Source organism: Eretmochelys imbricata, chromosome 11 (genome assembly GCF_965152235.1).
Source record: "Eretmochelys imbricata isolate rEreImb1 chromosome 11, rEreImb1.hap1, whole genome shotgun sequence".
Classification (NCBI taxonomy): domain Eukaryota; kingdom Metazoa; phylum Chordata; order Testudines; family Cheloniidae; genus Eretmochelys; species Eretmochelys imbricata.
Genome location: NC_135582.1, coordinates 82,027,203 through 82,053,836, shown reverse-complemented (window position 1 = coordinate 82,053,836; position 26,634 = coordinate 82,027,203). Strand labels below are relative to the sequence as shown.

At 53.7% G+C, this 26,634-nt stretch overlaps 1 protein-coding gene across 2 annotated transcripts in view; it reads right to left on the bottom strand.

The window, feature by feature from the left end:
* SLX9 (SLX9 ribosome biogenesis factor) overlaps positions 1-25,337 on the bottom strand; it is a 116,156-nt gene extending 90,819 nt beyond the window's left edge. Inside the window, exons 1-2 of one of the 2 annotated variants that reach the window (XM_077830286.1) lie at positions 25,180-25,337; positions 12,379-12,487 (exon numbers count right to left, since the gene is read on the bottom strand). In XM_077830286.1, coding sequence (XP_077686412.1) covers positions 12,379-12,487; positions 25,180-25,308 — 238 coding nt within the window. In that variant the 5' untranslated portion in view covers positions 25,309-25,337. Of the gene's footprint in view, positions 1-12,378; positions 12,488-25,086; positions 25,131-25,179 lie in introns of those variants that run through there. The other variant, XM_077830287.1, reaches the window with a different exon arrangement.
* Positions 25,338-26,634: the final 1,297 nt, after the last annotated feature.

Below are 26,634 nucleotides of genomic sequence, written 5' to 3'. Positions count from 1 at the left end.
GCTATCGGCTACCCGCTGGGAACATAGCTACCCCCCCGCCCCCGACCTGGCTATCGGCTACCGGCTGGGAACATAGCTACCCCCCCGCCCCCAACCTGGCTATCGGCTACCCGCTGGGAACATAGCTACCCCCCCCCCCCAACCTGGCTATCGGCTACCCGCTGGGAACATAGCTACCGCCCCCCTCAACCTGGCTATCGGCTACCCCCCAGGAACATAGCTACCCCCCCGCCCCCAACCTGGCTATCAGCTACCCGCTGGGAACATAGCTACCCCCCCCCCACAACCTGGCTATCGGCTATCCGCTGGGAACATAGCTACCCCCCCGCCCCCAACCTGGCTATTGGCTACCCACTGGGAACATAGCTACCCGCCCCCCTCAACCTGGCTATCGGCTACCCGCTGGGAACATAGCTACCCCCCCGCCCTCAACCTGGGTATCGGCTACCCGCTGGGAACATAGCTACCCGCCCCCCTCAACCTGGCTATCGGCTACCCGCTGGGAACATAGCTACCCCCCCGCCTCAACCTGGCTATCGGCTACCCGCTGGGAACATAGCTACCCCCTCCCAACCTCCCCCCCCCAACCTGGCTATCAGCTACCCGCTGGGAACATAGCTACCCCCCCGCCTCAACCTGGGTATCGGCTACCCGCTGGGAACATAGCTACCGCCCCCCCCAACCTGGCTATCGGCTACCCGCTGGGAACATAGCTACCCCCCCCCCCCAACCTGGCTATCGGCTACCCGCTGGGAACATAGCTACCCCCCCCCTCAACCTGGCTATCGGCTACCCGCTGGGAACATAGCTACCCCCCCCCCCAACCTGGCTATCGGCTACCCGCTGGGAACATAGCTACCCCCCCACAACCTGGCTATCGGCTACCCGCTGGGAACATAGCTACCCCCCCCCAACCTGGCTATCGGCTACCCGCTGGGAACATAGCTACCCCCCCCCCCAACCTGGCTATCGGCTACCCGCTGGGAACATAGCTACCGCCCCCCCCAACCTGGCTATCGGCTACCCGCTGGGAACATAGCTACCCCCCCCCCCAACCTGGCTATCGGCTACCCGCTGGGAACATAGCTACCGCCCCCCCCCAACCTGGCTATCAGCTACCCGCTGGGAACATAGCTACCCCCCCCAAACCTGGCTATCAGCTACCCGCTGGGAACATAGCTACCCCCTCCCAACCTCCCCCCCCCAACCTGGCTATCAGCTACCCGCTGGGAACATAGCTACCCCCCACCCCCAACCTGGGTATCGGCTACCCGCTGGGAACATAGCTACCCCCCCCAACCTGGCTATCGGCTACCCGCTGGGAACATAGCTACCCCCCCCCCCAACCTGGCTATCGGCTACCCGCTGGGAACATAGCTACCCCCCCCCCAACCTGGCTATCGGCTACCCGCTGGGAACATAGCTACCCCCCCCCCCAACCTGGCTATCAGCTACCGCCCCCCCCAACCTGGGTATCGGCTACCCGCTGGGAACATAGCTACCCCCCCCCTCAACCTGGCTATCAGCTACCCGCTGGGAACATAGCTACCCCCCCCCCTCAACCTGGCTATCGGCTACCCGCTGGGAACATAGCTACCCCCCCCCCCAACCTGGCTATCGCCTACCCGCTGGGAACATAGCTACCGCCCCCCCCCAACCTGGCTATCGGCTACCCGCTGGGAACATAGCTACCCCCCCCCCAACCTGGCTATCGCCTACCCGCTGGGAACATAGCTACCCCCCCCCCTCAACCTGGCTATCGGCTACCCACTGGGAACATAGCTACCCCCCCCCCTCAACCTGGCTATCGGCTACCCACTGGGAACATAGCTACCCCCCCCTCAACCTGGCTATCGGCTATCCGCTGGGAACATAGCTACCCCCCCCCCTCAACCTGGCTATCGGCTATCCGCTGGGAACATAGCTACCCCCCCCCCCTCAACCTGGCTATCGGCTACCCACTGGGAACATAGCTACCCCCCCCCCTCAACCTGGCTATCGGCTACCCGCTGGGAACATAGCTACCGCCCCCCCCAACCTGGCTATCGGCTACCCGCTGGGAACATAGCTACCCCCCCCCCCAACCTGGCTATCGGCTACCCGCTGGGAACATAGCTACCCCCCCCCCCTCAACCTGGCTATCGGCTACCCGCTGGGAACATAGCTACCGCCCCCCTCAACCTGGCTATCAGCTACCCGCTGGGAACATAGCTACCCCCCCCCAACCTGGCTATCGGCTACCCACTGGGAACATAGCTACCCCCCCCCCCTCAACCTGGCTATCGGCTATCCGCTGGGAACATAGCTACCCCCCCCCAACCTGGCTATCGGCTACCCGCTGGGAACATAGCTACCCCCCCCCCCTCAACCTGGCTATCGGCTACCCGCTGGGAACATAGCTACCCCCCCCGCCCCCGACCTGGCTATCGGCTACCCGCTGGGAACATAGCTACCCCCCCCCCTCAACCTGGCTATCGGCTACCCACTGGGAACATAGCTACCCCCCCCTCAACCTGGCTATCGGCTATCCGCTGGGAACATAGCTACCCCCCCCCCCTCAACCTGGCTATCGGCTATCCGCTGGGAACATAGCTACCCCCCCCCTCAACCTGGCTATCGGCTATCCGCTGGGAACATAGCTACCCCCCCCCCCTCAACCTGGCTATCGGCTATCCGCTGGGAACATAGCTACCCCCCCCCACCTGGCTATCGGCTACCGCCCCCCCCAACCTGGCTATCGGCTACCCACTGGGAACATAGCTACCCCCCCCTCAACCTGGCTATCGGCTACCCACTGGGAACATAGCTACCCCCCCCCTCAACCTGGCTATCGGCTACCCGCTGGGAACATAGCTACCCCCCCCCTCAACCTGGCTATCGGCTACCCACTGGGAACATAGCTACCCCCCCCTCAACCTGGCTATCGGCTACCCACTGGGAACATAGCTACCCCCCCCCCCAACCTGGCTATCGGCTACCCGCTGGGAACATAGCTACCCCCCCCCTCAACCTGGCTATCGGCTACCCGCTGGGAACATAGCTACCCCCCCCCTCAACCTGGCTATCGGCTACCCGCTGGGAACATAGCTACCCCCCCCCTCAACCTGGCTATCGGCTACCCGCTGGGAACATATCTACCCCCCCCCCAACCTGGCTATCGGCTACCCGCTGGGAACATAGCTACCGCCCCGCCCCCAACCTGGCTATCGGCTACCCGCTGGGAACATAGCTACCCCCCCCCCCAACCTGGCTATCGGCTACCCGCTGGGAACATAGCTACCCCCCCCCTCAACCTGGCTATCGGCTACCCGCTGGGAACATAGCTACCGCCCCCCCCAACCTGGCTATCGGCTACCCGCTGGGAACATAGCTACCCCCCCCCTCAACCTGGCTATCGGCTACCCGCTGGGAACATAGCTACCCCCCCCCCCAACCTGGCTATCGGCTACCGGCTGGTAACATAGCTACCGCCCCCCCCAACCTGGCTATCGGCTACCCGCTGGGAACATAGCTACCGCCCCCCCCCAACCTGGCTATCGGCTACCCGCTGGGAACATAGCTATCCCCCCCCTCAACCTGGCTATCGGCTACCCGCTGGGAACATAGCTACCGCCCCCCCCAACCTGGCTATCGGCTACCCGCTGGGAACATAGCTACCGCCCCCCTCAACCTGGCTATCAGCTACCGCCCCCCTCAACCTGGCTATCGGCTACCCGCTGGGAACCTAGCTACCCCCCCCCTCAACCTGGCTATCGGCTACCCACTGGGAACCTAGCTACCCCCCCCCCCAACCTGGCTATCGGCTACCCGCTGGGAACATAGCTACCCCCCCCCCAACCTGGCTATCGGCTACCCGCTGGGAACATAGCTACCCCCCCCCAACCTGGCTATCGGCTACCCGCTGGGAACATAGCTACCGCCCCCCTCAACCTGGCTATCGGCTACCCGCTGGGAACATAGCTACCCCCCCCCCAACCTGGCTATCAGCTACCCGCTAGGAACATAGCTACCGCCCCCCTCAACCTGGCTATCAGCTACCCGCTGGGAACATAGCTACCGCCCCCCCCCAACCTGGCTATCGGCTACCCGCTGGGAACATAGCTACCGCCCCCCCCCCAACCTGGCTATCAGCTACCCGCTGGGAACATAGCTACCGCCCCCCTCAACCTGGCTATCAGCTACCCGCTGGGAACATAGCTACCGCCCCCCTCAACCTGGGTATCGGCTACCCGCTGGGAACATAGCTACCGCCCCCCTCAACCTGGGTATCGGCTACCCGCTGGGAACATAGCTACCCCCCCGCCCCCAACCTGGGTATCGGCTACCCACTGGGAACATAGCTACCCCCCCCGCAACCTGGGTATCGGCTACCCACTGGGAACATAGCCGCTGCTAACCCCTCCCCCCCGCCCCCCCCCCACACACACCCCAACCCTGCTATCGGCTCCTCACCAGGAGCCCGGCACGGCAGCCACCCACCTAGGTTCCCAGTGGAGAGCTCCACACCCAGAGTCCAGCTGGCTACCAGGCTCCAAGCGGGGAGCCAGGAGCCTCCATGCAGCAGGCGGGCTGGAAGCGGGGGGCCCCAGGGGCAGCCGGGAGCCCCCCACCTGCCCTGGGGTGACAGGAACGACAGCCAACAGCCCACGTGAGTAACCCACAGTGCGTGCACAGACACTGCATGGCCCTAAGTAACACCACAGCTGGCAGGGCCCCAACGCTGGCCAAATGGTCAATTAGGTCAAGGCAGTGGTGCAAATGAAGTCCCCTGGGTTTTGGGGGGTGGGTTTGTGGGGAGCAGGGGGAGGGAAGCGGTGTCTTCACGTGGCTGAGGGAGATTCCAGGCAGAAAATAATCAGCAAGGATTTTTAAAAAGCCAAGAGCACTAAAAACCAAACGTCAGCTGCTCCTTTCCAAAACTGGGAGCTGGGAAAAATTCATCCTAATTATTCCTCAGGACTGGTCTCCATCACACTGGTCCCAGCACCACCCCGGCCACAGCCTGCTGCTTCCAATGTGCGCGCGTGTGTGTCTTCGAAACACACACACCTCCCCCTTGCAATTGCGGGAGGTCAGGGCCGTGCTGTCCCTTCCAGAGAGAGGAGTATGTATGTGGCATTGAGGGGCAGGGGCCCCCAAGTCTTCCATGTTCTCCTACACTGCTGTTGCAACTGGCGTGAAACCATGGAACAGAAGCCAGGAAACAGTGCTGGAAGGCGGGGAGCATGGGCCTAGCGATGGAGGGGCGACATCCCCCTGCCAACTTCGAATCAGCAATGCCGCTCTTCCCCCTGCTCCCCACCTAACAAAAGCCAGCCCAGCTGCTGTCCCCTGGGAAGGGGAGAAAGGGAAGAAGCCATTGATGCTGAGCAGCTGCTAAACAAAAGCACCCCCAAACCAAAGATACGGGCAGCGCACCTCTGCAGCTGGCCACCCGGGGGAGGACGTATGGGGAAAATTATGATCCTAGTGCCCAGGAACCCCAGGCAAAGACCAAAGACCCCACTGTGCCAGGTGCTGTACAAAGATGGTCCCTGCCCAGATAGCTGACAACCTGTTTCTGCCCCCCACCCCCCACTGGCTGCAGTCCAGAGCAGCAGGGGTCTAAAACTTCCTGCTGCAGACAGGGAAGGGAGAGTCTGGTCGCTGGGCCCCAGCCCAGCAGTGGAGACTGGCTGCTGGGGAATCATAGAATATCAGGGTTGGAAGGGACCTCAGGAGGTCATCAAAGCAGGACCAATCCCCAACTAAATCATCCCAGCCAGGGCTTTGTCAAGCCTGACCTTAAAAACTTCTAAGGAAGGAGATTCCACCACCTCCCTAGGTAACGCATTCCAGTGTTTCACCACCCTCCTCATGAAAAGTTTTTCCTAATATCCAACCTAAACCTCCCCCACTGCAACTTGAGACCATTACTCCTTGTCCTGTCCTCTTCTACCACTGAGAATAGTCTAGAACCATCCTCTCTGGAACCACCTCTCAGGTAGTTGAAAGCAGCTATCAAATCCCCCCTCATTCTTCTCTTCTGCAGACTAAACAATCCCAGTTCCCTCAGCCTCTCCTCATAAGTCATCTGTTCCAGACCCCTAATCATTTTTGTTGCCCTTCGCTGGACTCTCTCCAATTTATCCACATCCTTCTTGTAGTGTGGGGCCCAAAACTGGACACAGTACTCCAGATGAGGCCTCACCAATGTCGAATAGAGGGGGACGATCACGTCCCTCGATCTGCTCGCTATGCCCCTACTTATACATCCCAAAATGCCATTGGCCTTCTTGGCAACAAGGGCACACTGCTGACTCATATCCAGCTTCTCGTCCACTGTCACCCCTAGGTCCTTTTCCGCAGAACTGCTGCCTAGCCATTCGGTCCCTAGTCTGTAGCTGTGCATTGGGTTCTTCCGTCCTAAGTGCAGGACCCTGCACTTATCCTTATTGAACCTCATCAGATTTCTTTTGGCCCAATCCTCCAATTTGTCTAGGTCCCTCTGTATCCTGTCCCTGCCCTCCAGCGTATCTACCATTCCTTCTAGTTTAGTATCGTCCGCAAATTTGCTGAGAGTGCAATCCACAACATCCTCCAGATCATTTATGAAGATATTGAACAAAACCGGCCCCAGGACCGACCCCTGGGGCACTCCACTTGACACCGGCTGCCAACTAGACATGGAGCCATTGATCACTACCCGTTGAGCCTGACAATCTAGCCAACCTTCTACCCACCTTATAGTGCATTCATCCAGCCCATACTTCCTTAACTTGCTGACAAGAATACTGTGGGAGACCGTGTCAAAAGCTTTGCTAAAGTCAAGAAACAATACATCCACTGCTTTCCCTTCATCCACAGAACCAGTAATCTCATCATAGAAGGCAATTAGATTAGTCAGGCATGACCTTCCCTTGGTGAATCCATGCTGACTGTTCCTGATCACTTTCCTCTCATGTAAGTGCTTCAGGATTGATTCTTTGAGGACCTACTCCATGATTTTTCCGGGCTCTGAGGTGAGGCTGACTGGCCTGTAGTTCCCAGGATCCTCCTTCTTCCCTTTTTTAAAGAGGGCACTACATTAGCCTTTTTCCAGTCATCCGGGACTTCCCCCGTTCGCCACGAGTTTTCAAAGATAATGGCCAATGGCTCTGCAATCACAGCCGCCAATTCCTTTAGCGCTCTCGGATGCAACTCGTCCGGCCCCATGGACTTGTGCACGTCCAGCTTTTCTAAATAGTCCCTAACCACCTCTTTCTCCACAGAGGGCTGGCCATCTACTCCCCATGTTGTGATGCCCAGCGCAGCAGTATGGGAGCTGACCTTGTTAGTGAAGACAGAGGCAAAAAAAGCATTGAGTACATTAGCTTTTTCCACATCCTCTGTCACAAGGTTGCCTCCCTCATTCAGTAAGGGGCCCACACTTTCCTTGGCTTTCTTCTTGTTGCCAACATACCTGAAGAAACCCTTCTTGTTACTCTTGACATCTCTTGTTAGCTGCAGCTCCAGGTGCGATTTGGCCCTCCTAATTTCATTCCTACATGCCCGAGCAATATTTTTGTACTCTTCCCTGGTCATATGTCCAACCTTCCACTTCTTGTAAGCTTCTTTTTTATGTTTAAGATCCGCTAGGATTTCACCATTAAGCCAAGCTGGTCGCCTGCCATATTTACTATTCTTTCGACACATCAGGATGGTTTGTCCCTGTAACCTCAATAGGGATTCCTTGAAATACAGCCAGCTCTCCTGGACTCCTTTCCCCTTCAAGTTAGTCCCCCAGGGGATCCTGGCCATCCGTTCCCTGAGGGAGTCGAAGTCTGCTTTCCTGAAGTCCAGGGTCCGTATCCTGCTGCTTACCTTTCTTCCCTGTGTCGGGATCCTGAACTCAACCAACTCATGGTCACTGCCTCCCAGATTCCCATCCACTTTTGCTTCCCCCACTAATTCTTCCCGGTTTGTGAGCAGCAGGTCAAGAAAAGCTCCCCCCCGCCCCTCCAGTTGGCTCCTCTAGCACTTGCACCAGGAAATTGTCCCCTGCGCTTTCCAAAAACTTCCTGGATTGTCTATGCACCCCTGTATTGCTCTCCCAGCAGATATCAGGAAAATTAAAGTCACCCATGAGAACCAGGGCGTGTGATCTAGTAGCTTCCGCGAGCTGCCGGAAGAAAGCCTCATCCACCTCATCCCCCTGGTCCGGTGGTCTATAGCAGACTCCCACCACTACATCACTCCTGTTGCTCACACTTCTAAACTTAATCCAGAGACACTCAGGTTTTTCTGCAGTTTCGTACCGGAGCTCTGAGCAGTCATACTGCTCCCTTACATACAGTGCTACTCCCCCACCTTTTCTGCCCTGCCTGTCCTTCCTGAACAGTTTATAACCATCCAGGACAGTACTCCAGTCATGTGAGTTATCCCACCAAGTCTCTGTTATTCCAATCACGTCATAATTCCTTGACATCACCAGGACCTCCAGTTCTCCCTGCTTGTTTCCAAGGCTTTGTGCATTCGTATATAAGCACTTGAGATAACCTGCTGATTGCCCCTCATTCTCAGTATGAGGCAGGAGCCCTCCCCTCACAGACATTCCTGCCTGTGCTTCCTCCTGGTATCCCGCTTTCCCACTTACCTCAGGGCTTTGGTCTCCTTCCCCTGGTGAACCTAGTTTAAAGCCCTCCTCACTAGGTTAGCCAGCCTGCTCACAAAGATGCTCTTCCCTCTCTTCGTAAGGTGGAGACCGTCTCTGCCCAGCACTCCTCCTTCATGGAACACCATCCCATGGTCAAAGAATCCAAAGCCTTCTCTCCGACACCACCTGCGTAGCCATTCGTTGACTTCCACGATTCGACGGTCCCTACCCAGGCCTTTTCCTTCCACGGGGAGGATGGACGAGAACTCCACTTGCGCCTCAAACTCCTTTATCCTTCTTCCCAGAGCCACGTAGTCCGCAGTGATCCGCTCAAGGTCATTCTTGGCAGTATCATTGGGAAGGGGCGGGGGAGACCAGGTGGACAGGAGGAATCAAAGCGGGGGGCAGATCAAGGGAATGTGGGGAGCCAGAGGGCAGGACTCAGAACACCGGGAGAGGAAGAGGTGACCCGGGACATCTGGGAGATGGGTTAGCTAGACCACTGGTGGGAAGCAGAGACTCCGGCAGCCAGTCTCATTCTACACAGAGAAATAGGAAGGGAAACCCCAGAGCCCTTTGTCCCTCCCAGTCAGCCCCTCAGGGCAGCAGCTGTTGGGCTCTCCGCCTCTGACCAGTCTGGAAGCAGTAAGAGCCGTTCCCTGGTCCCGACGAGCCAGGAGCTGCAGAGATGGGGCCTCCCCACGCCCTGGCTCTACACTGCCACCAAAGAAGCCACACAAGCAGCAGCCAGTCTCGGGGCCCGGGGCTCACGCTGCAGTGCTAGGCCTAGCAGGGTGGCCGTTCCCCCTCAGCAGGGGCACAGGCTCCGCAACCTCCCGCCCCCCCCCCAGGCTCCTGCTATGGGTGGCACTGCAGCGAGCCTATAGGCCCGGCTCCGAGACGCTGCCGTGGTGGGTTTTGGCAGCGTGGACGGAGCCTGGCCACACAGAGCGCACCGGAGCCACAGTGGCTGGAGCCCAAATCCACCTCCTCCCCAGCAGTGGGGCCATTCCGGACCCTTGCTGGTGGCGAGGCCCCTTTCAGCTCCGGAAGCACCCCAAGCAGCCCGTGGGGCTTTGCCTGGCTCCCGCCTTCACTTCTAGCGCCCGCGGCGGGGCCGCCGTGCAGCACGTCGCTGGCGGTCAGCCAAGAGCCCCCGTGTGGCGCTGCCCGCAGGACGTGGCGATTCACACAGCTCCGGGCAGGGACAGGCACCCCTGGCCACGTCAGGCTTACAGAGCGCGGCACACTCCCGCAGCGAGGGCATCAGGAAACAACCACTTCAAATGCGGTGTAGCCGCTTTCAAATGGAGCAAAATCCAGCCTCTCCTGCGCTCTTCCTGGACCCGCAGCGGGGTACCGGCGGAGTCTGCGAACCCAACCTTCTCAGGGCTGGCAAAGCGGGTGGGAGAGAAACACTTCTGTGCTTTGCTACTGAGCCTTAAAACAACAGCGTGTGTAGGAGAATTCCTGTTCACCTCCACCCACAGATCCAAGGCCACGGGAGAAATCAGGCTGAACTCCCCGCGGGGGATGCTCTCCCCTGCGCACAGTGATCCCTGGGGACAAAGCACATACCTCTCATACTGGCTGACCCTTCTCTTCTCCCTCTGGGGTGGTCAGCTGCTGTAGGCAAGACCCAGCTAGAGTTCACTGAATTCATACAAAAAATGCGAACGGATTTCGATAGCAAGCCAATGCCCGTGGGTTCCAGAGCAACAGGAGAGGAAGGGGCCCAGGGAGGGAAGAGAAAGCACCTCCTTTCTGCCCCACTGGTCTCCAGTCACAGCCTTCGGCACCAAAAGCCTCAGTCGAAAGGAAGAGGCTGAACAGAAGGTGGGGGGGTCAGCACACCGCGGTCTGGAAGAAAGCAGCCTTTAGAATCTCAGGAGAGGGTTAAATATTGCCAGGCACTGCACATCTGCATCATCAGCGCTCCATGGAGACCAGCAGCACGGGTCTATTTATAAACCAGGCCGAGCTGCCAGCGTACAGCTGTGGTCTGCAGTGCGAGACTCAGACTGCCAGCCTGTGACAGTCTATGGTTTACGCAAATGACAAAGGTAGGTTATGTACCTCTCCCCCCAGCCCTCCTGACACACAGACAGAGGCAAGTCAGTCATGGAACAAAGCACCTAACACCTGCACAGGAGGCTGCCTTCGTGGGCTAACGTGTCCCGATCCAACCTTGCTGCTCCCTCACGCCACAGTACCAACACCATCGATCCGTGCACTCGGGCTGCTCCACGTCACCACCAATCACTACCCTGCCTGCGATACTGGCAGGTTTTGTTTTTAGCCCGTTTGATGCAAGAGGACTCAGGCTGGCTGTAATGGTGAAGGAAAGCAAAGGCACTGCATGCTATTTGTTACCACTATTAATTTTCAGGAAGAAAATAAACTTGGACAAGAAAATGCTTATGAGAATCACAGGTTTCAGAGTAACAGCCGTGTTAGTCTGTATTCGCAAAAAGAAAAGGAGTACTTGTGGCACCTTAGAGACTAACCCATTTATTTGAGCATAAGCTTTCATGAGCTACAGCTCACTTCATCGGATGCATACTGTGGAAACTGCAGAAGACATTATATACACAGAGACCATGAAACAATACCTCCTCCCACCCCACTCTCCTGCTGGTAATAGCTTATCTAAAGTGATCACTCTCCTTACAATGTGCATGATAACCTGGATTTGTGCTGGAAATGGCCCAACTTGATTATCATACACATTGTAAGGAGAGTGATCACTTTAGATAAGCTATTACCAGCAGGAGAGTGGGGTGGGAGGAGGTATTGTTTCATGGTCTCTGTGTATATAATGTCTTCTGCAGTTTCCACAGTATGCATCCGATGAAGTGAACTGTAGCTCACAAAAGCTTATGCTCAAATAAATTGGTTAGTCTCTAAGGTGCCACAAGTACTCCTTTTCTTTTTATGAGAATCACAGTGTACATCGAGCCATAGTTCCAGCCCAGGACTGAGATTAGCTTCGCACCCACTTTCCGCTTCGGAACGTGAGAGTGGAGTCGGCTTGGCCGCCACTCAGCATCCTCTGGAGACGGATCAGATGAGGGTCCATAGTGCTCCCTCCCAGTCCTCACTCTTCTTCCTCCCTCCCGCTTTCTTCTCACGGTTTGTTTTATGACGGACCCAAAGAAGAGCAGGGAAGGCTCAATGAAGAGCAAGGCAAAAGCTTAACTGCCACCTCCAACCCTCACTTGGAACCCAGTTTTAAAACCCTCTCCTCGGACCCAAGGTCATGCATGCATCAGAATTCAGCAGCTGATTTCATTCTCCTTGTATTAATTGTTCACAGGCACTGCAAGGCCAGATGCTGAACACACACATCCAAACACAGCTAAGGTAAGTGAGGTTACTCGCAAGAGTCTTTCTACAATCTAAGATGGCTACTGTTTGAATCCACACTAACTACTCAGCTCAGAACACGTTTATATTCTGTGATTGCACACCTGCTCTTCCTTCAGGCCACCACCAGATTTCACCGGGGCTCAGAGGTGCAAAGGAATAACAGCACTGACTTCTTCATGTTTACTTCTGATGGTCACCTGATTCAACATGCACATAGCTATATGCCTAGCTATGAGCATGATACAAGATCCCAGTGGGTACAGAACCTCAGTCCTGAGATCCCAACAAGGCAACTGAAATCCAGCCAACCCTGCAGCAGGTACAAGCAGCCCCCTCTCTTACAGAAGAGAGGTGCTCAGTCTGGCAGTTATCGCTCCCTACAGAGCACCCCTTACCTGTCTGGGCTGAGACAATGCTTCGGGAGTCCAAATCCAACTTCTTCACCAGAGTTTTGGGATCAATCTTCATCCCAGCAAAGACATCAGAGGACAAAAAAGCCCAGTCCTGAGCCAAAGACAAAGTTAAACACGCACTTTAATATTGAGAGGAATAAAATAATTGCAAAGTTCAGGCCTACTCTCCAACAGCCACCACGTAGTAGCCCATTGGTTCATGGTATGTAAAATGTGTGCCATGCCTCAGAGGACACAGCCAAACTACTGGTTTCCAGCTCATTGGTTTTTACTACAAATATGTATGAGTGTCTGTGATGGGCATTCCCGGGGTGCAACATGGAACTGGGGTACCACTGAGCCCTCTGTCTCACCAACCTGCACTCCCTTTCACACTGTGATAACGTGACAAGCTGCAAACCCCTCAAGGTCCTGCACTCACACAAGCATTCACAGGGAGGGACACACCCCACTTTCGCCAGCCACTCTTGAACCAAAAAGAGAGAGGCTCCAGTTAATTCCCCCCAGCTCCCCAGCCTAGGACCCCAGAACTGTACCATCCTGCCCTGGTCAAAAACCTGACCAGTGTAAGTTTATTACCCAGTCCGCCCCTCCCTCAATGTGGAGAGGATATGAACAGATTTTTATTAACTGAGCTAAGATTTTTTTCATGCACTTCGCTCAAACTACACTGTTTTTAGGTAAAATATAAAACAGATTTTAAGTGATTATAAGTAATAGCAAAGAGATCAAAGCAGGTTACCTAAAACATAAAACAAAATCGCAATCTAAGTTCTATACACTAGACAGGATTTGAATCAAGCAGTGTCTCACCCCGGTGGTACAAACAGTTCACCAATCTTCCATACACAGGCTAGGATTCCTCCTTTCCCGCCTGGGACCACCTCCCCAGCCCAGTCTTTGTTCCAGGTGTTAAGTTCTGGGGGGAGTGAGGACAAGTGATTATATCACTTCCTCCTTTAATAGCTTCTCCCATGTGGCAGAAACTTCATTGTCCCAAACAAAGCCCCCAGCACAGTTCATGGAAAACTACAGGTGCAAGATGGAGTCCAGTGTCCCATGATCTGGTCACATGCCATTGCGTGCTTCGATGGGTCATAGCATCCATTATCCAGAGGGTGGGCACAAGCTTCTTCTAAGGCCTATTGTGTTACTTAATGGGCCATCAGCTTAAATATCATAGAATATCAGGGTTGGAAGGGACCTCAGGAGGTCATCTAGTCCAACCCCCTGCTCAAAGCAGGATCCACCCCAACTAAATCATCCCAGCCAGGGCTTTGTCAAGCCGGGCCTTAAAAACCTCTAAGGAAGGAGACTCCACCACCTCCCTAGGTAACCCATTCCAGTGCTTCATCACCCTCCTAGTGAAAAAGTTTTTCCTAATATCGAACCTAAACCTCCCCCACTGCAACATGAGACCATTACACGGAGCTATTGATCACTACCTGTTGAGCCCGATGATCTAGCCAGCTTTCTATCCACCTTATAGTCCATTCCCAATGTACTGACTAAACTGGATGTAAACTACCTTGTGGGTGTCACTCCAGGAGCAAACACATTTTAAATACTGGTACATAGTCAATATTCACAACTTCAGATACAACAGCATATACAATCCAACAGGATATCAATGTTCAACAGATCAAGACTTTTAGAATGATCCCTTACAAAGCACGTTTTGTACAAAACATATTCTAATTCTATTACTATGGTGAATTTGGGGGTGCCAGCGCCTTGCTTTAGGGTACAGAGTGTCACAGTCTCTTCTAAGCACATTTAAGGATAGCCACAAGTAGCCACCAGTGGTGTGGGCCCATTTGGCTAGCCAAGCCCCTTCAGTCTGGAAACAGGGCTGCAAGTCTCCTAAGATCGGGGGATGAGTTTGTAGAGTTTCTCTTGGATTTTTGGGGGGAAAGGATTAGATGATATCCTTAAACTCCTGGGTAAAGTGTGGTGTGGGGTCTTCTTTGAGTTCTTTATAGTAAGCTGGCCTTGTTAACGTCGCTATCATGGTTGAGGATTTCCAGCTAATACAGACTGCTGAAAGCTTTTGAGTGAGAAAAACTATTTTGCTTTTAGAACAATTCACCTTGGTAAAGCTTAGGAAATAGCTTGCGTGTTTATGTTTTATTTCTTTTGTAACCAATTCTGACCTTTATGTCTTATCACTTAGAATCTATCTTCCTTTAGTTAATAAATTTGTTTTATCTAAACCAGTGTGTTTTGCTTGAAGTGTTTGGGGAATCTCTACTCACGTTAACAAAGGCTGGTGCATAATCATTTCCTCTGATGAAGTGACGAGCCATTAACGAGCTTGCATTGTTCAGTAGTGTGCTGGACAGTGCAAGATGTACATTTCTTGGGCGCAAGGCTGGGACCAAGAATTTGCAGGTAGCGCCCTATATGTAGTTCATGAGTGGCTGGAAGAGCATTCATGTAACTTGGCTGGAAATGACTTTACATGTTGGTGGCTTTTCACTGCAGAGCAGTGTAAAAGGCACTCTGGGCTGGAAAATTAAAGGGACACAGCAATTCAACAGTCCAGACTATACCCTGGGCTACGTCACAGACATTTAAAAAAAAGACACTATTTCAATATAATGAAGGAAGTGCAAGTTCCTTCTTAATGGTGTGTTGTCAAAAGACTCCATCTAGACATGAGAGCACAGATCAGAGAGAAGGATAGCTATTTCTCTGTAGAGACCTTCACTGTTCCCAACTCTTCAGTACTATAAGTCTCATAATATTTAAAGCCCCAGCTACTGGAATCATGTGATTTTGAGAATCTCAGCTTTCATTTTGTAAAAAGAAGCTAAGTTTCTAGCCCTCATGATTGTAGGGAAAAGCGTGAAAATGTGGCCTCTGAAAGCCACATTTTCATTGTTGCTCTCTTAACTGTTTCCATAACATTCTTCCAGCAATGTTCTAGCTCACATTCAATAAACGTGGGGGTGAAAAGAAAACGAGGGAACTTCATGCAGCATAGTTCCGTTATTCCAGACTTCTGATTGTTCTGCAGGGCACATGTCCTCAGTTAAACAAGGAGATATAGCAGGGGTCGGCATGGCCCCGCTCCAACTACTACGCGCCACAATGGCCCCCTCCAGCTCTCCAATGGGAGCTGCGAGGGCAGTGCCTGCGGATGCTGCAGCACACAGAGCTGCCCGGCTGCACCTCCATGTAGGAGCCGGAGAAGGGACATGCCACTGCATCCAGGAGCTGCTTGAGGTAAACGCCACTCGGAGCCTGCACCCCGAGCCTCTCCCCACGCCCCAATCCCCATGCCCCAGCCCTGATCCCCCTCCCGCCCTCCGAACCCCTCGGTCCCAGCCTGGAGCACCCTCCTACACCCCAAACTCCTCATCCCCAGCCCCACCCTGGAACCCGCATCCCCACTCCAATTTTGTGAGCGTTCATGGCCCGCCATACAATTTCTATTCCCCGATATGGCCCTTGGGCCAAAAAGTTTGCCCACTCCGGGATACAGTGATGTTATGTTAATTTTCTGGACAAAAGTCAGGATATGCTTCTAGGGGCACAAAGCTCTAAAGATTTAGAGCAGGTTGCACAGCGGAGCCAAGAGGCCAGTGAAGACGCTTGGCAACATGTGACCTCCAGAAGAAGAAGGGGGAATGTCTCGGTTCCAGCAACGCGGACACAGGTAACTAACCGCTTTCATGTTCTCTACACAGGTACCGTTGCGGAGAGTGGACCAGATGATATGTCTGAGGGGAGAAAGCAGAAGGAGACTCCGCTGGTTGGAAGGCATGAGATGCGCTGTCCTGAGATGGAGGGTTCCACGACCACCACTCCCAAGAGAAGGAGGCGGGTGGTGGTGGTCGGGGACTCTCTACTCCGGGGGACTGAGTCATCTATCTGCCGCCCTGACCGGGAAAACCAAGAAGTCTGCTGCTTGCCGGAGGCTAAGATTCGCAATGTGACGGAGACACTGCCGAGACTCATCAAGCCCTCGGATCGCTACCCCTTCCTGCTTCTCCACGTGGGCACCAATGATACTGCCAAGAATGACCTTGATCACTGCGGATCACTGCGGACTACGTGGCTCTGGGAAGAAGGATAAAGGAGTTTGAGGCGCAAGTGGTGTTCTTGTCCATCCTCCCCGTGGAAGGAAAAGGCCTGGGTAGGGACCGTCGAATCATGGAAGTCAACGAATGGCTACGCAGGTGGTGTCGGAGAGAAGGCTTTGGATTCTTTGACCATGGGATGATGTTCCATGAAGGAGGAGTGCTGGGCAGAGACGGGCTCCACCTTACAAAGAGAGGGAAGAGCATCTTTGTGAGCAGGCTGGCTAACTTAGTGAGGAGGGCTTTAAACTAGGTTCACCAGGGGAAGGAGACCAAAGCCCTGAGATAAGTGGGAAAGAGGGATACCAGGAGGAAGCACAGGCAGGAATATCTGTGAGGGGAGGGCTCCTGCCTACTGAGAATGAGGGGCAATCAGCAGGTTATCTCAAGTGCTTATATACGAATGCACAAAGCCTTGGAAACAAGCAGGGAGAAGTGGAAGTCCTGGCACAGTCAAGGAATTAGGATGTGATTGGAATAACAGAGACTTGGTGGGATAACTCACACGACTGGAGTACTGTCCTGGATGGTTATAAACTGTTCAGGAAGGACAGGCAGGGCACAAAAGGTGGGGGAGTAGCACTGTATGTAAAGGAGCAGTATGACTGCTCAGAGCTCCAGTACGAAACTGCAGAAAAACCTGAGTGTCTCTGGATTAAGTTTAGAAGTGTGAGCAACAGGAGTGATGTAGTGGTGGGAGTCTGCTATAGACCACCGGACCAGGGGGATGAGGTGGATGAGGCTTTCTTCCGGCAGCTCGCGGAAGCTACTAGATCGCATGCCCTGGTTCTCATGGGTGACTTTAATTTTCCTGATATCTGCTGAGAGAGCAATACAGCAGTGCATAGACAATCCAGGAAGTTTTTGGAAAGCATAGGGGACAACTTCCTGGTGCAAGTGCTAGAGGAGCCAACTAGGGGGGGAGCTTTTCTTGACCTGCTGCTCACAAACCGGGAAGAATTAGTAGGGGAAGCAAAAGTGGATGGGAATCTGGGAGGCAGTGACCATGAGTTGGTTGAGTTCAGGATCTTGACACAGGGAAGAAAGGTAAGCAGCAGGATACGGACCCTGGACTTCAGGAAAGCAGACTTCAACTCCCTCAGGGAACGGATGGGTAGGATCCCCTGCGGGACTAACATGAAGGGGAAAGGAGTCCAGGAGAGCTGGCTGTATTTCAAGGAATCCCTGTTGAGGTTACAGGGACAAACCATCCCAATGAGTCGAAAGAATAGTAAATATGGCAGGCAACCAGCTTGGCTTAACGGTGAAATCCTAGCGGATCTTAAGCATAAAAAAGAAGCTTACAAGAAGTGGAAGGTTGGACATATGACCAGGGAAGAGTATAAAAATATTGCTCGGGCATGTAGGAATGAAATTAGGAGGGCCAAATCGCACCTGGAGCTGCAGCTAGCGAGAGATGTCAAGAGTAACAAGAAGGGTTTCTTCAGGTATGTTGGCAACAAGAAGAAAGCCAAGGAAAGTGTGGGCCCCTTACTGAATGAGGGAGGCAACCTAGTGACAGAGGATGTGGAAAAAGCTAATGTACTCAATGCTTTTTTTGCCTCTGTCTTCACAAACAAGGTCAGTTCCCAGACTGCTGCACTGGGCATCACAACATGGGGAATAGATGGCCAGCCCTCTGTGGAGAAAGAGGTGGTTAGGGACTATTTAGAAAAGCTGGACGTGCACAAGTCCATGGGGCCAGATGAGTTGCATCCGAGAGTGCTAAAGGAACTGGCGGCTGTGATTGTAGAGCCATTGGCCATTATCTTTGAAAACTCGTGGCCAACGGGGGAAGTCCCGGATGACTGGAAAAAGGCTAATGTAGTGCCAATCTTTAAAAAAGGGAAGAAGGAGGATCCTGGGAACTACAGGCCAGTAAGCCTCACTTCAGTCCCCGGAAAAATCATGGAGCAGGTCCTCAAAGAATCAATCCTGGAGCACTTACATGAGAGGAAAGTGATCAGGAACAGTCAGCATGGATTCACCAAGGGAAGGTCATACCTGACTAATCTAATCGCCTTCTATGATGAGATTACTGGTTCTGTGGATGAAGGGAAAGCAGTGGATGTATTGTATCTTGACTTTAGCAAAGCTTTTGACACGGTCTCCCACAGTATTCTTGTCAGCAAGTTAAAGAAGTATGAGCTGGATGAATGCACTATAAGGTGGGTAGAAAGTTGGCTAGATTGTCGGGCTCAACGGGTAGTGATCAATGGCTCCATGTCTAGTTGGCAGCCGGTGTCAAGTGGAGTGCCCCAGGGGTCGGTCCTGGGGCCGGTTTTGTTCAATATCTTCATAAATGATCTGGAGGATGGTGTGGATTGCACTCTCAGCAAATTTGCGGATGATACTAAACGGGGAGGAGTGGTAGATACGCTGGAGGGCAGGGATAGGATACAGAGGGACCTAGACAAATTGGAGGATTGGGCCAAAAGAAATCTGATGAGGTTCAATAAGGATAAGTGCAGGGTCCTGCACTTAGGATGGAAGAACCCAATGCACAGCTACAGACTAGGGACCGAATGGCTAGGCAGCAGTTCTGCGGAAAAGGACCTAGGGGTGACAGTGGACGAGAAGCTGGATGTGAGTCAACAGCGTGCCCTTGTTGCCAAGAAGGCCAATGGCATTTTGGGATGTATAAGTAGGGGCATAGCGAGCAGATCGAGGGACGTGATCGTTCCCCTCTATTCGACATTGGTGAGGCCTCATCTGGAGTACTGTGTCCAGTTTTGGGCCCCACACTACAAGAAGGATGTGGATAAATTGGAGAGAGTCCAGCGAAGGGCAACAAAAATGATTAGGGGTCTGGAACACATGACTTATGAGGAGAGGCTGAGGGAACTGGGATTGTTTAGTCTGCAGAAGAGAAGAATGAGGGGGGATTTGATAGCTGCTTTCAACTACCTGAGAGGTGGTTCCAGAGAGGATGGTTCTAGACGATTCTCAGTGGTGGAAGAGGACAGGACAAGGAGTAATGGCCTCAAGTTGCAGTGGGGGAGGTTTAGGTTGGATATTAGAAAAACTTTTTCACGAGGAGGGTGGTGAAACACTGGAATGCGTTACCTAGGGAGGTGGTGGAATCTCCTTCCTTAGAATTTTTTAAGGTCAGGCTTGACAAAGCCCTGGCTGGGATGATTTAATTGGGTATGGGTCCTGCTTTTGAGCAGGGGGTTTGGACTAGGTGACCTCCTGAGGTCCCTTCCATCCCTGATATTCTGTGATTCTATGATTATGGTACTACATAAGGAACAGTCTCAGAAATGTAGAATTTTGCACCTTGCTTGTTTTTTTTTTTTAAATATTAGCATATTTAAGAAGTGTGAAAAAGAGATTACTCAGATTTGGTTTAGCAGGCCCCAAACCATTAACTGCACCTGCACCACAAATTACACTCCTTCAGTGAAAAATAGTCCTGTGACTCACGCAGGCAACAAGGTGTGGGCGAAGAGGAGATGGCAGAGGGTGGAAGATGACAGACGAACTCCTCCCTGCACGTACACATTAAACACAGTCACGATCACTGCACATGAGAGTTGTGTTATTAACACAGAGGGAGAGACCAAGACAGATGTTAACAGAAAATTTCTCTCTCAGCTACACCAGGATATGGTAATAAGAGCCAAAGAAAGAGAGGAGAGGAGAGCCCTAAAATTCACTCTCTTATTGTACATGTGACACTCCTTCTTAGGCTCCTTCACGTCACTGATGCATGAACATTGCCTGCATTGCTTGGAAGAATTTGATAGAACGGTTCATTGTCTGTTGGCTAGAGTCTAGTGACAGACAAATAAACAACATTCTCTGAACGCAGTTGTAAGTTGAAAAGCCAAGCACACAAAAGTTAGGAAAGCTAAAGTTAATGCTGATGGTTCAATCTTTAATTTAGTGCCCTTGTGCATGTGCATTGTGATACAGTCTTTAATTACATGATCGAATACTATCTTTTCCAGAGGACCCCTGCCTCATTCAGTGCACTGGGTGGATGGGCTCACAGGATAAGAGGCATCTGTTCAATATTTGTTTTTATCCTCATCTCTCAGTGTGTGGTCCCTGCTTCACTCACTGCACACCAACCAAACCCTGGACCGAACACAGAATTATTAATTTCCTTGCGAACTCTATGGTGCTGACTGCTGTATCACCCAAGCCTCACAAACAATAATGAATTATCTGCACAACATTCCTGTGAAATGGTGAGGGTTTTTAAACCAGGGGAACTGACTGGGAAATTTAAAGCCAAAATCCACAAGTGACCATAAACTTCAGGTCCCTCAGGGATCAGGCACCCTTAATTTTTCAGCACACTGGGCATTTTTGTAGCCTGTCTACATTCAAAGCAGGGCACAGAAATTAAACAGCCCTTTGAGCCCAGTGGGTAAATATAGAGGGAAACAAACAGAAAGGCCACCGAGAGCCAGTGGCCCTGCCAGGCTGCTGGAGGTGCTAAGCAACCACAACTTCTAATGGAGCAGTTCCCAAAGAGTGGGTCACGACCTCTGCACGGCGATCCCTACTGTGCAGAAGACGCCATTTTGCTCTGCACAGAGTGACCTCGCATGTACAATGTGTGTGAGGTCACTATTCAGGGAGGATGCTATTTTCCTCTACAAAATGGCATCCTCTGCACAGCATGAGCTCACATACACCATACGCATGAGGTCACAGGGTGCAGAGGATGCCTTCTAAACAGCAAAATGGCATCCTCCTTGCAGTGTGACCTCACATTCCGGTGCATGCAAGGTCACACTGTGCGGAGAACACCATTTCGCTCTTCAAAATGGCGTCCTCCGTGCTGTCTGGGGTCCCAGGTGGAAATATGCATTAAAATGGGGTTGTGCCAGCAAGTTTGGGAACCCCTGTTCTAATGAAGAAAAGGAGGACTTGTGGCACCTTAGAAACTAATCAATTTATTTGAGCATAAGCTTTCATGAGCTACAGCTCACTTCATCGGATGCATCAAATAAATTTATGCTCAAATAAATGTTAGTCTCTAAGGTGCCACAAGTCCTCCTTTTCTTTTTGCTAATACAGACTAACACGGCTGCTCCTCTGAAACCTGTTCTAATGAATTTGGGTGAGAGCTCAACACTTCTGAAAACCAGGGCCCAGCTGCTTCAAGCTGGGCACCTGGCCATGCAGAATGCTCCATTAGTGACCACCTGTGCAAGGGGTTTGAAGCTGGGAATGGGCGACAGGGGATGGATCACTTGATGATTCCCTGTTCTGGTCATTTCCTCTGGGGCACCTGGCACTGGCCATTGTCAGAAGACAGGACACTGGGCTAGATGGACCTTTGGTCTGACCCAGTCTGGCTGCTCTTATGAACGAGTCTGAAGTTTGGTTTAAGAGGTCTGAAGATCAAATGACATTTTCAAGGTTCTTCCATCCCTAAACCCAACATCCTGCTAGCGCTATTTTCCTTACGAGCTCATCTGTTTTCCTTTGGGACAAAATTCCAATTCTGCTTACCTCAGATAGGACAAAAGTAAGGGCATTTGATCTTGCCCACTGTTCATCTGCAAAGCCCTGCTGGCGAGAAAAATCTTTTTGGTTGTGCTCCAGTGTCTTCTACAGAAATGCTCTTAAGAATATTAATGAACAGAAAGCAATTCACAGTGCCTTCAGTGGTGCAGGAACCCTGTAGCGTCTCACTCTCCTCCATCTACCAATATCTCACAGTCAACATCTCTGACACCTTTCACAAAGCAGCAATGCAGGCCAGATGGACTTGTAAGCAACAAAGATTTATGTAACATCTCAGCTAGTCTCTCTGTTCCATATCTCAGATTCTTACTCTAAGGGCTTGTCTTCACTACGGAGCTAAATCGGCGCTGCTGCAACCGATGCAGGTCTAGTGAAGACACGCTCAATTAATGGGAGAGCAGTCTCCCATCAATTTCTGTACTCCACCTTAACAAGAGACAGAAGCAGTGCTGGTGGGAGAGCATCCCCTGTAAACAGCGTACTGTGGACCCCGTGGTAAGTAGATCCAAGCTACGTCAACTTGAGTTACGCTGCTAACATAAGTCAAATTGCGTAGCTTAAATCGACCAGCAGCTGTAGTGAAGACAAGCCCTGACTGTGAGCTTTCAAACATGATCAACAAGTAGTACAAGAAACCAGTTTGCAAAAACACACAAAAAATATAAGCCATGCATACGTCTCTGCCATTCAAGAATATTTAAACACAGGGTTTGAAAAACAGATCCAATCTCATCAGCTTTTCTGTTTGTTGAGACAATACCTGAATGTGCCTCAGAACCTCACCCTCCCACTCCTGTAACAGACCCCTAACCTCTGGCTGAGTTACTGAAGTCCTCAAACCATGGTTTAAAGACTTCAAGTTACAGAGAATCCACCATTTCCACTAGCTTAAGCCTGCAAGTGCCCCGCATCCCAGGCCTTGTTGTCTCATTCTCTCATTCACGGAGATAGGAATAAAAGTATTTTCCTGGAGTATCTCATGGGGATGTTCCAAAATGTTTGTAAACAACTTTAAAGATTAAAAGTGCCAAATGCAATAAACACTCAACAACAGATACTCAAACGGAGTACTTTTTGTTACTCCTCTGAACAAGGCTGAGACTAATACCTTACATAATCCCTTAAATCAAAAGCTTTTACACCCTTTTCCTAGACACTCCACTATCGCATCAGGTCAGTGATCAACTATAAAGCAAACAAACAAAAACGAGGCGTCCTTGTGGCACCTTAGAGACTAACAAATTTATTTGGGCATAAGCTTTCATGGGCTAAAACCCCCTTCAGTCACTATAGACCTCCCAGTGTCGCCCAATCACCCTGGATTGTCTTTCCTGCTTCTCCCAGAATGTGACAAGAGTTCTCCTGAGAGCTCACAACCCAGCATTTAAACAGCAGCAGGCAGGTAAAAAGACACATAAACAAGGAGCAGGGTGTTGGCCACAGAATGGAAGACTGGAGTCTCTGGTGGCCACCAACGTAACTGGTGCCAACAGGAACCATGTGTAGGGATGAAGGGAAAAGCATGTTTCAAGGAGAGATTTAAGTGAGGATGGGGCGGCTTTACAAGTTCTGATGGACAGGGACAGGAGAAAGCAGAGGTGCCTGCAGGAAAATGAGGGGATCAAGGTCAGTGTTATGAGAAGAGCAGAGGTTGGACTTGCAAGGAAGGGCATGGCTGAATGTTGCAGGGAAGACCAGGCATTTGAGCCTGACTTGAAGGAGGCGGGACGTGGAGGAGAGAGGTGATCACACGCAGGCCACGGACCTGGGCCGAGCAGCAGCCTTTGGGAAGGAGATGAGATGGCCAGAGCGGAGAAGGCTCCAGCAAGGAGGACAGGCCACGAACAGGCCAGACAACGGACAGCGAAGGACACGGGCTGAGAGGCAGGCGCAGGGGGCTCCCACGTGGTGGCAGGACGTGAGGCCAGGCCCAGCAGCCGACACCTGGGTCTCCCGCTGCAGGGTGCTGGGACACAAAGGCTGCCTTGCTGCCAGCGTGGGCGCTGCCAGGCCCCACAGCTCACATGGGCTCTCGGCAAAGGGCTGCATGCGCCAGAGCCCCAGCAGGGGTCCAGAGCCCCAGCAGGGGTCCAGAGCCCCAGCAGGGGTCCAGAGCCCCAGCAGGGGTCCAGAGCCCCAGCAGGGGTCCAGAGCCCCAGCAGGGGTCCAGAGCCCCAGCAGGGGTCCAGAGCAGCCACGAGCACGGAAATGCCCTCATCCAGCGCGAGAGCTACATTGGCACTGTGCATGCCCGCCAGACCCCCCCCGGCTCGGCCGCCCCACGTAGCACCCCTCCGCTGGCATGGGGCAGCCCGCCCCTCCCCAACCCCCGCCAGTATGGAGCAGCCCGTCCCTCCCCGACCCGACCCAACCCCCCCCGGCATGGGGCAGCCCGCCCCGCCCCCCCCCGACCCCCACCCCCGCCGGCATGGGGCAGCCCGCCCCTCCCCGACCCCTGCCAGTATGGAGCAGCCCGTCCCTCCCCTCCCCGACCCAACCCCCGGCATGGGGCAGCCCGCCCCGCCCCCCCCGACCCCCACGGCGCAGCCCACCCCACCCCTCCCCGACCCCCACCGGCATGGGGCAGCCCGCCCCTCCCCGACCCGACACAACCCCCCCCCGGCATGGGGCAGCCCGCCCCGCCCCCATGACGCAGCCCGCCCCGCCGGCATGGGGCAGCCCGCCCCGCCCCGACCCCGCCGGCATGGCGCAGCCCGCCCCTCCCCGACCCGACACAACCCCCCCCCCCGGCATGGGGCAGCCCGCCCCGCCCCGACCCCCACCGGCATGGGGCAGCCCGCCCCGACCCCCGCCCCCGCTGGCATGGGGCAGCCCGCCCCTCCCCGATCCCCGCCCCCGCTGGCATCCCCTGGTCCGCTGCCATGGTGCAGCCCACCCCTCCTCTGCTGGCGCAGCACGCCCCTCCCCGACCCCCACCGGCATGGGGCAACCCGCCCCGACCCCCACCCCCGCCCCCGCTGGCATGGGACAGCCCGCCCCTCCCCGATCCCCGCCCCCGCTGGCATCCCCCGGTCCGCTGCCATGGTGCAGCCCACCCCCCTCTGCTGGCGCAGCCCGTCCCCCCGGCAGAGCACATGGCACGGCCACGCACTAATACCTCCTCCCGCTCCTCATGCGGGATGGTACCGCCCGTCAGGCTCTGCCCCCCTCCCCGCACACGAGATGGTATCGCCCGGTGCACCCCTTTTACCTTTCCGGGCTCCGCCCTCCAGCCGCTGGTCCCGCCCGCTCCATCGTGGCCGCCCGGCTCCGGGTCCCGCGGGCCCCTCGGCCTCGGGGCCGCCTGGTGCAGCCTCGGACGCTTCGCTTTCCCCACCATGGCCGGGCTGCCGGGGCTCGGCGCGTGTGCGGCGGCTATGGCCCTCCCCGGAACGCGGCGCCGCACAGAGCGTTCCGCCCCCCCCAAGGGCCGGGCGGGGCCCGGGTGCTCCCGCCTGGCGATGGGCTGGAGCCGGTCCCGGGTCGGACCCGAGCGGCCCGGCCTGGGGCGCTGGGTGTTGCCCGCTTCCAGCTTTGCGGGCCGCGCCCGGGCTGGAGCCGCTGCGCAGAACAGTGCCAGCCGCTGTTAACTCTGAAGCCTAATGGTGCCAGGTGAAATGCCAGTGACTGATTGGCGGCTGCAGGTTGTAGCCGCTCTCTGGAGAGGTACCAGGGCAGGCTGCTGCGAGGAGCTGGTTGCTGGCAAGGATGGTGGGGCGGAGAAAATGCAGCCCCATTCCCATAAAATAATTCCTGCCTATATCCCCCACCCCCAGGGAAAAACTCCTTCCTGAGCCTAAACACGTTGATCACAGGGGCCCTGGGCCAGGAGCCTCACAGCAATTAAACCAACACCAGGTATAGACCAACCTGGTGCTCCGGGAGTAGGGGGAGGCGGAAATAACCTTATAGAATTAGACAAAATACACTTACTGCTAACAGAGAAAAAGCTACATTTCTTTTTTTCAGAAACATATTTCTGTGCTCTTTCTCTCTCCAGGGAATTGGGAAAGCAGAAACACTTATACAGCTGTCAAATCAAAACACATTTGTTCTTAGTTTGCCCACCCCTGGCGAATTTACTTGGCAGCTTGTTGTTTCATAGATAAAGATGGAATATGCAGCACCAATGGTAAGAGATGTGATGGAATAAGCCTCTGTGAAATACCTGTTTTTCTCTCCAATTTAGACCTTCGTTCAGGGGTCCATTTTCAGTGAATCTTAGGACTCTCACCAAAAATACTTTCCCCCATTAATGTTAGTGCAAGTTATCTCCCTTCCCCTTATGAAGAGAGGGGCATTTTGTTTTAGCTGTTGACAAATAAGAGTGAACACTTAGCCAGAAGGCTGTAAGGGTTTGTTCTACTGCAATCTAAGCATGTGTTTCAGGGTGTAATGAACCAATTTACAGAACAGACAAAAGGCATAAATACCCAGCCCACTGGATATCTGTATCTAGGTATGTGTGAGGGTGAAATGAACAGCTTCTTATCTTCCCCCTCCGGAACTAGGGGATGCAACTTCACAAAATATATTTCTTCTGCTTTTCTTTGGGTCTTCTACTGCCAAGTATCTGCCGGCCTATCTCCTCACAGCAGGACTGCATGTAACACCTGATGATGACTCCCTCTGCTGGATCTGCACCAGGGTGGATAAAAATCAATGA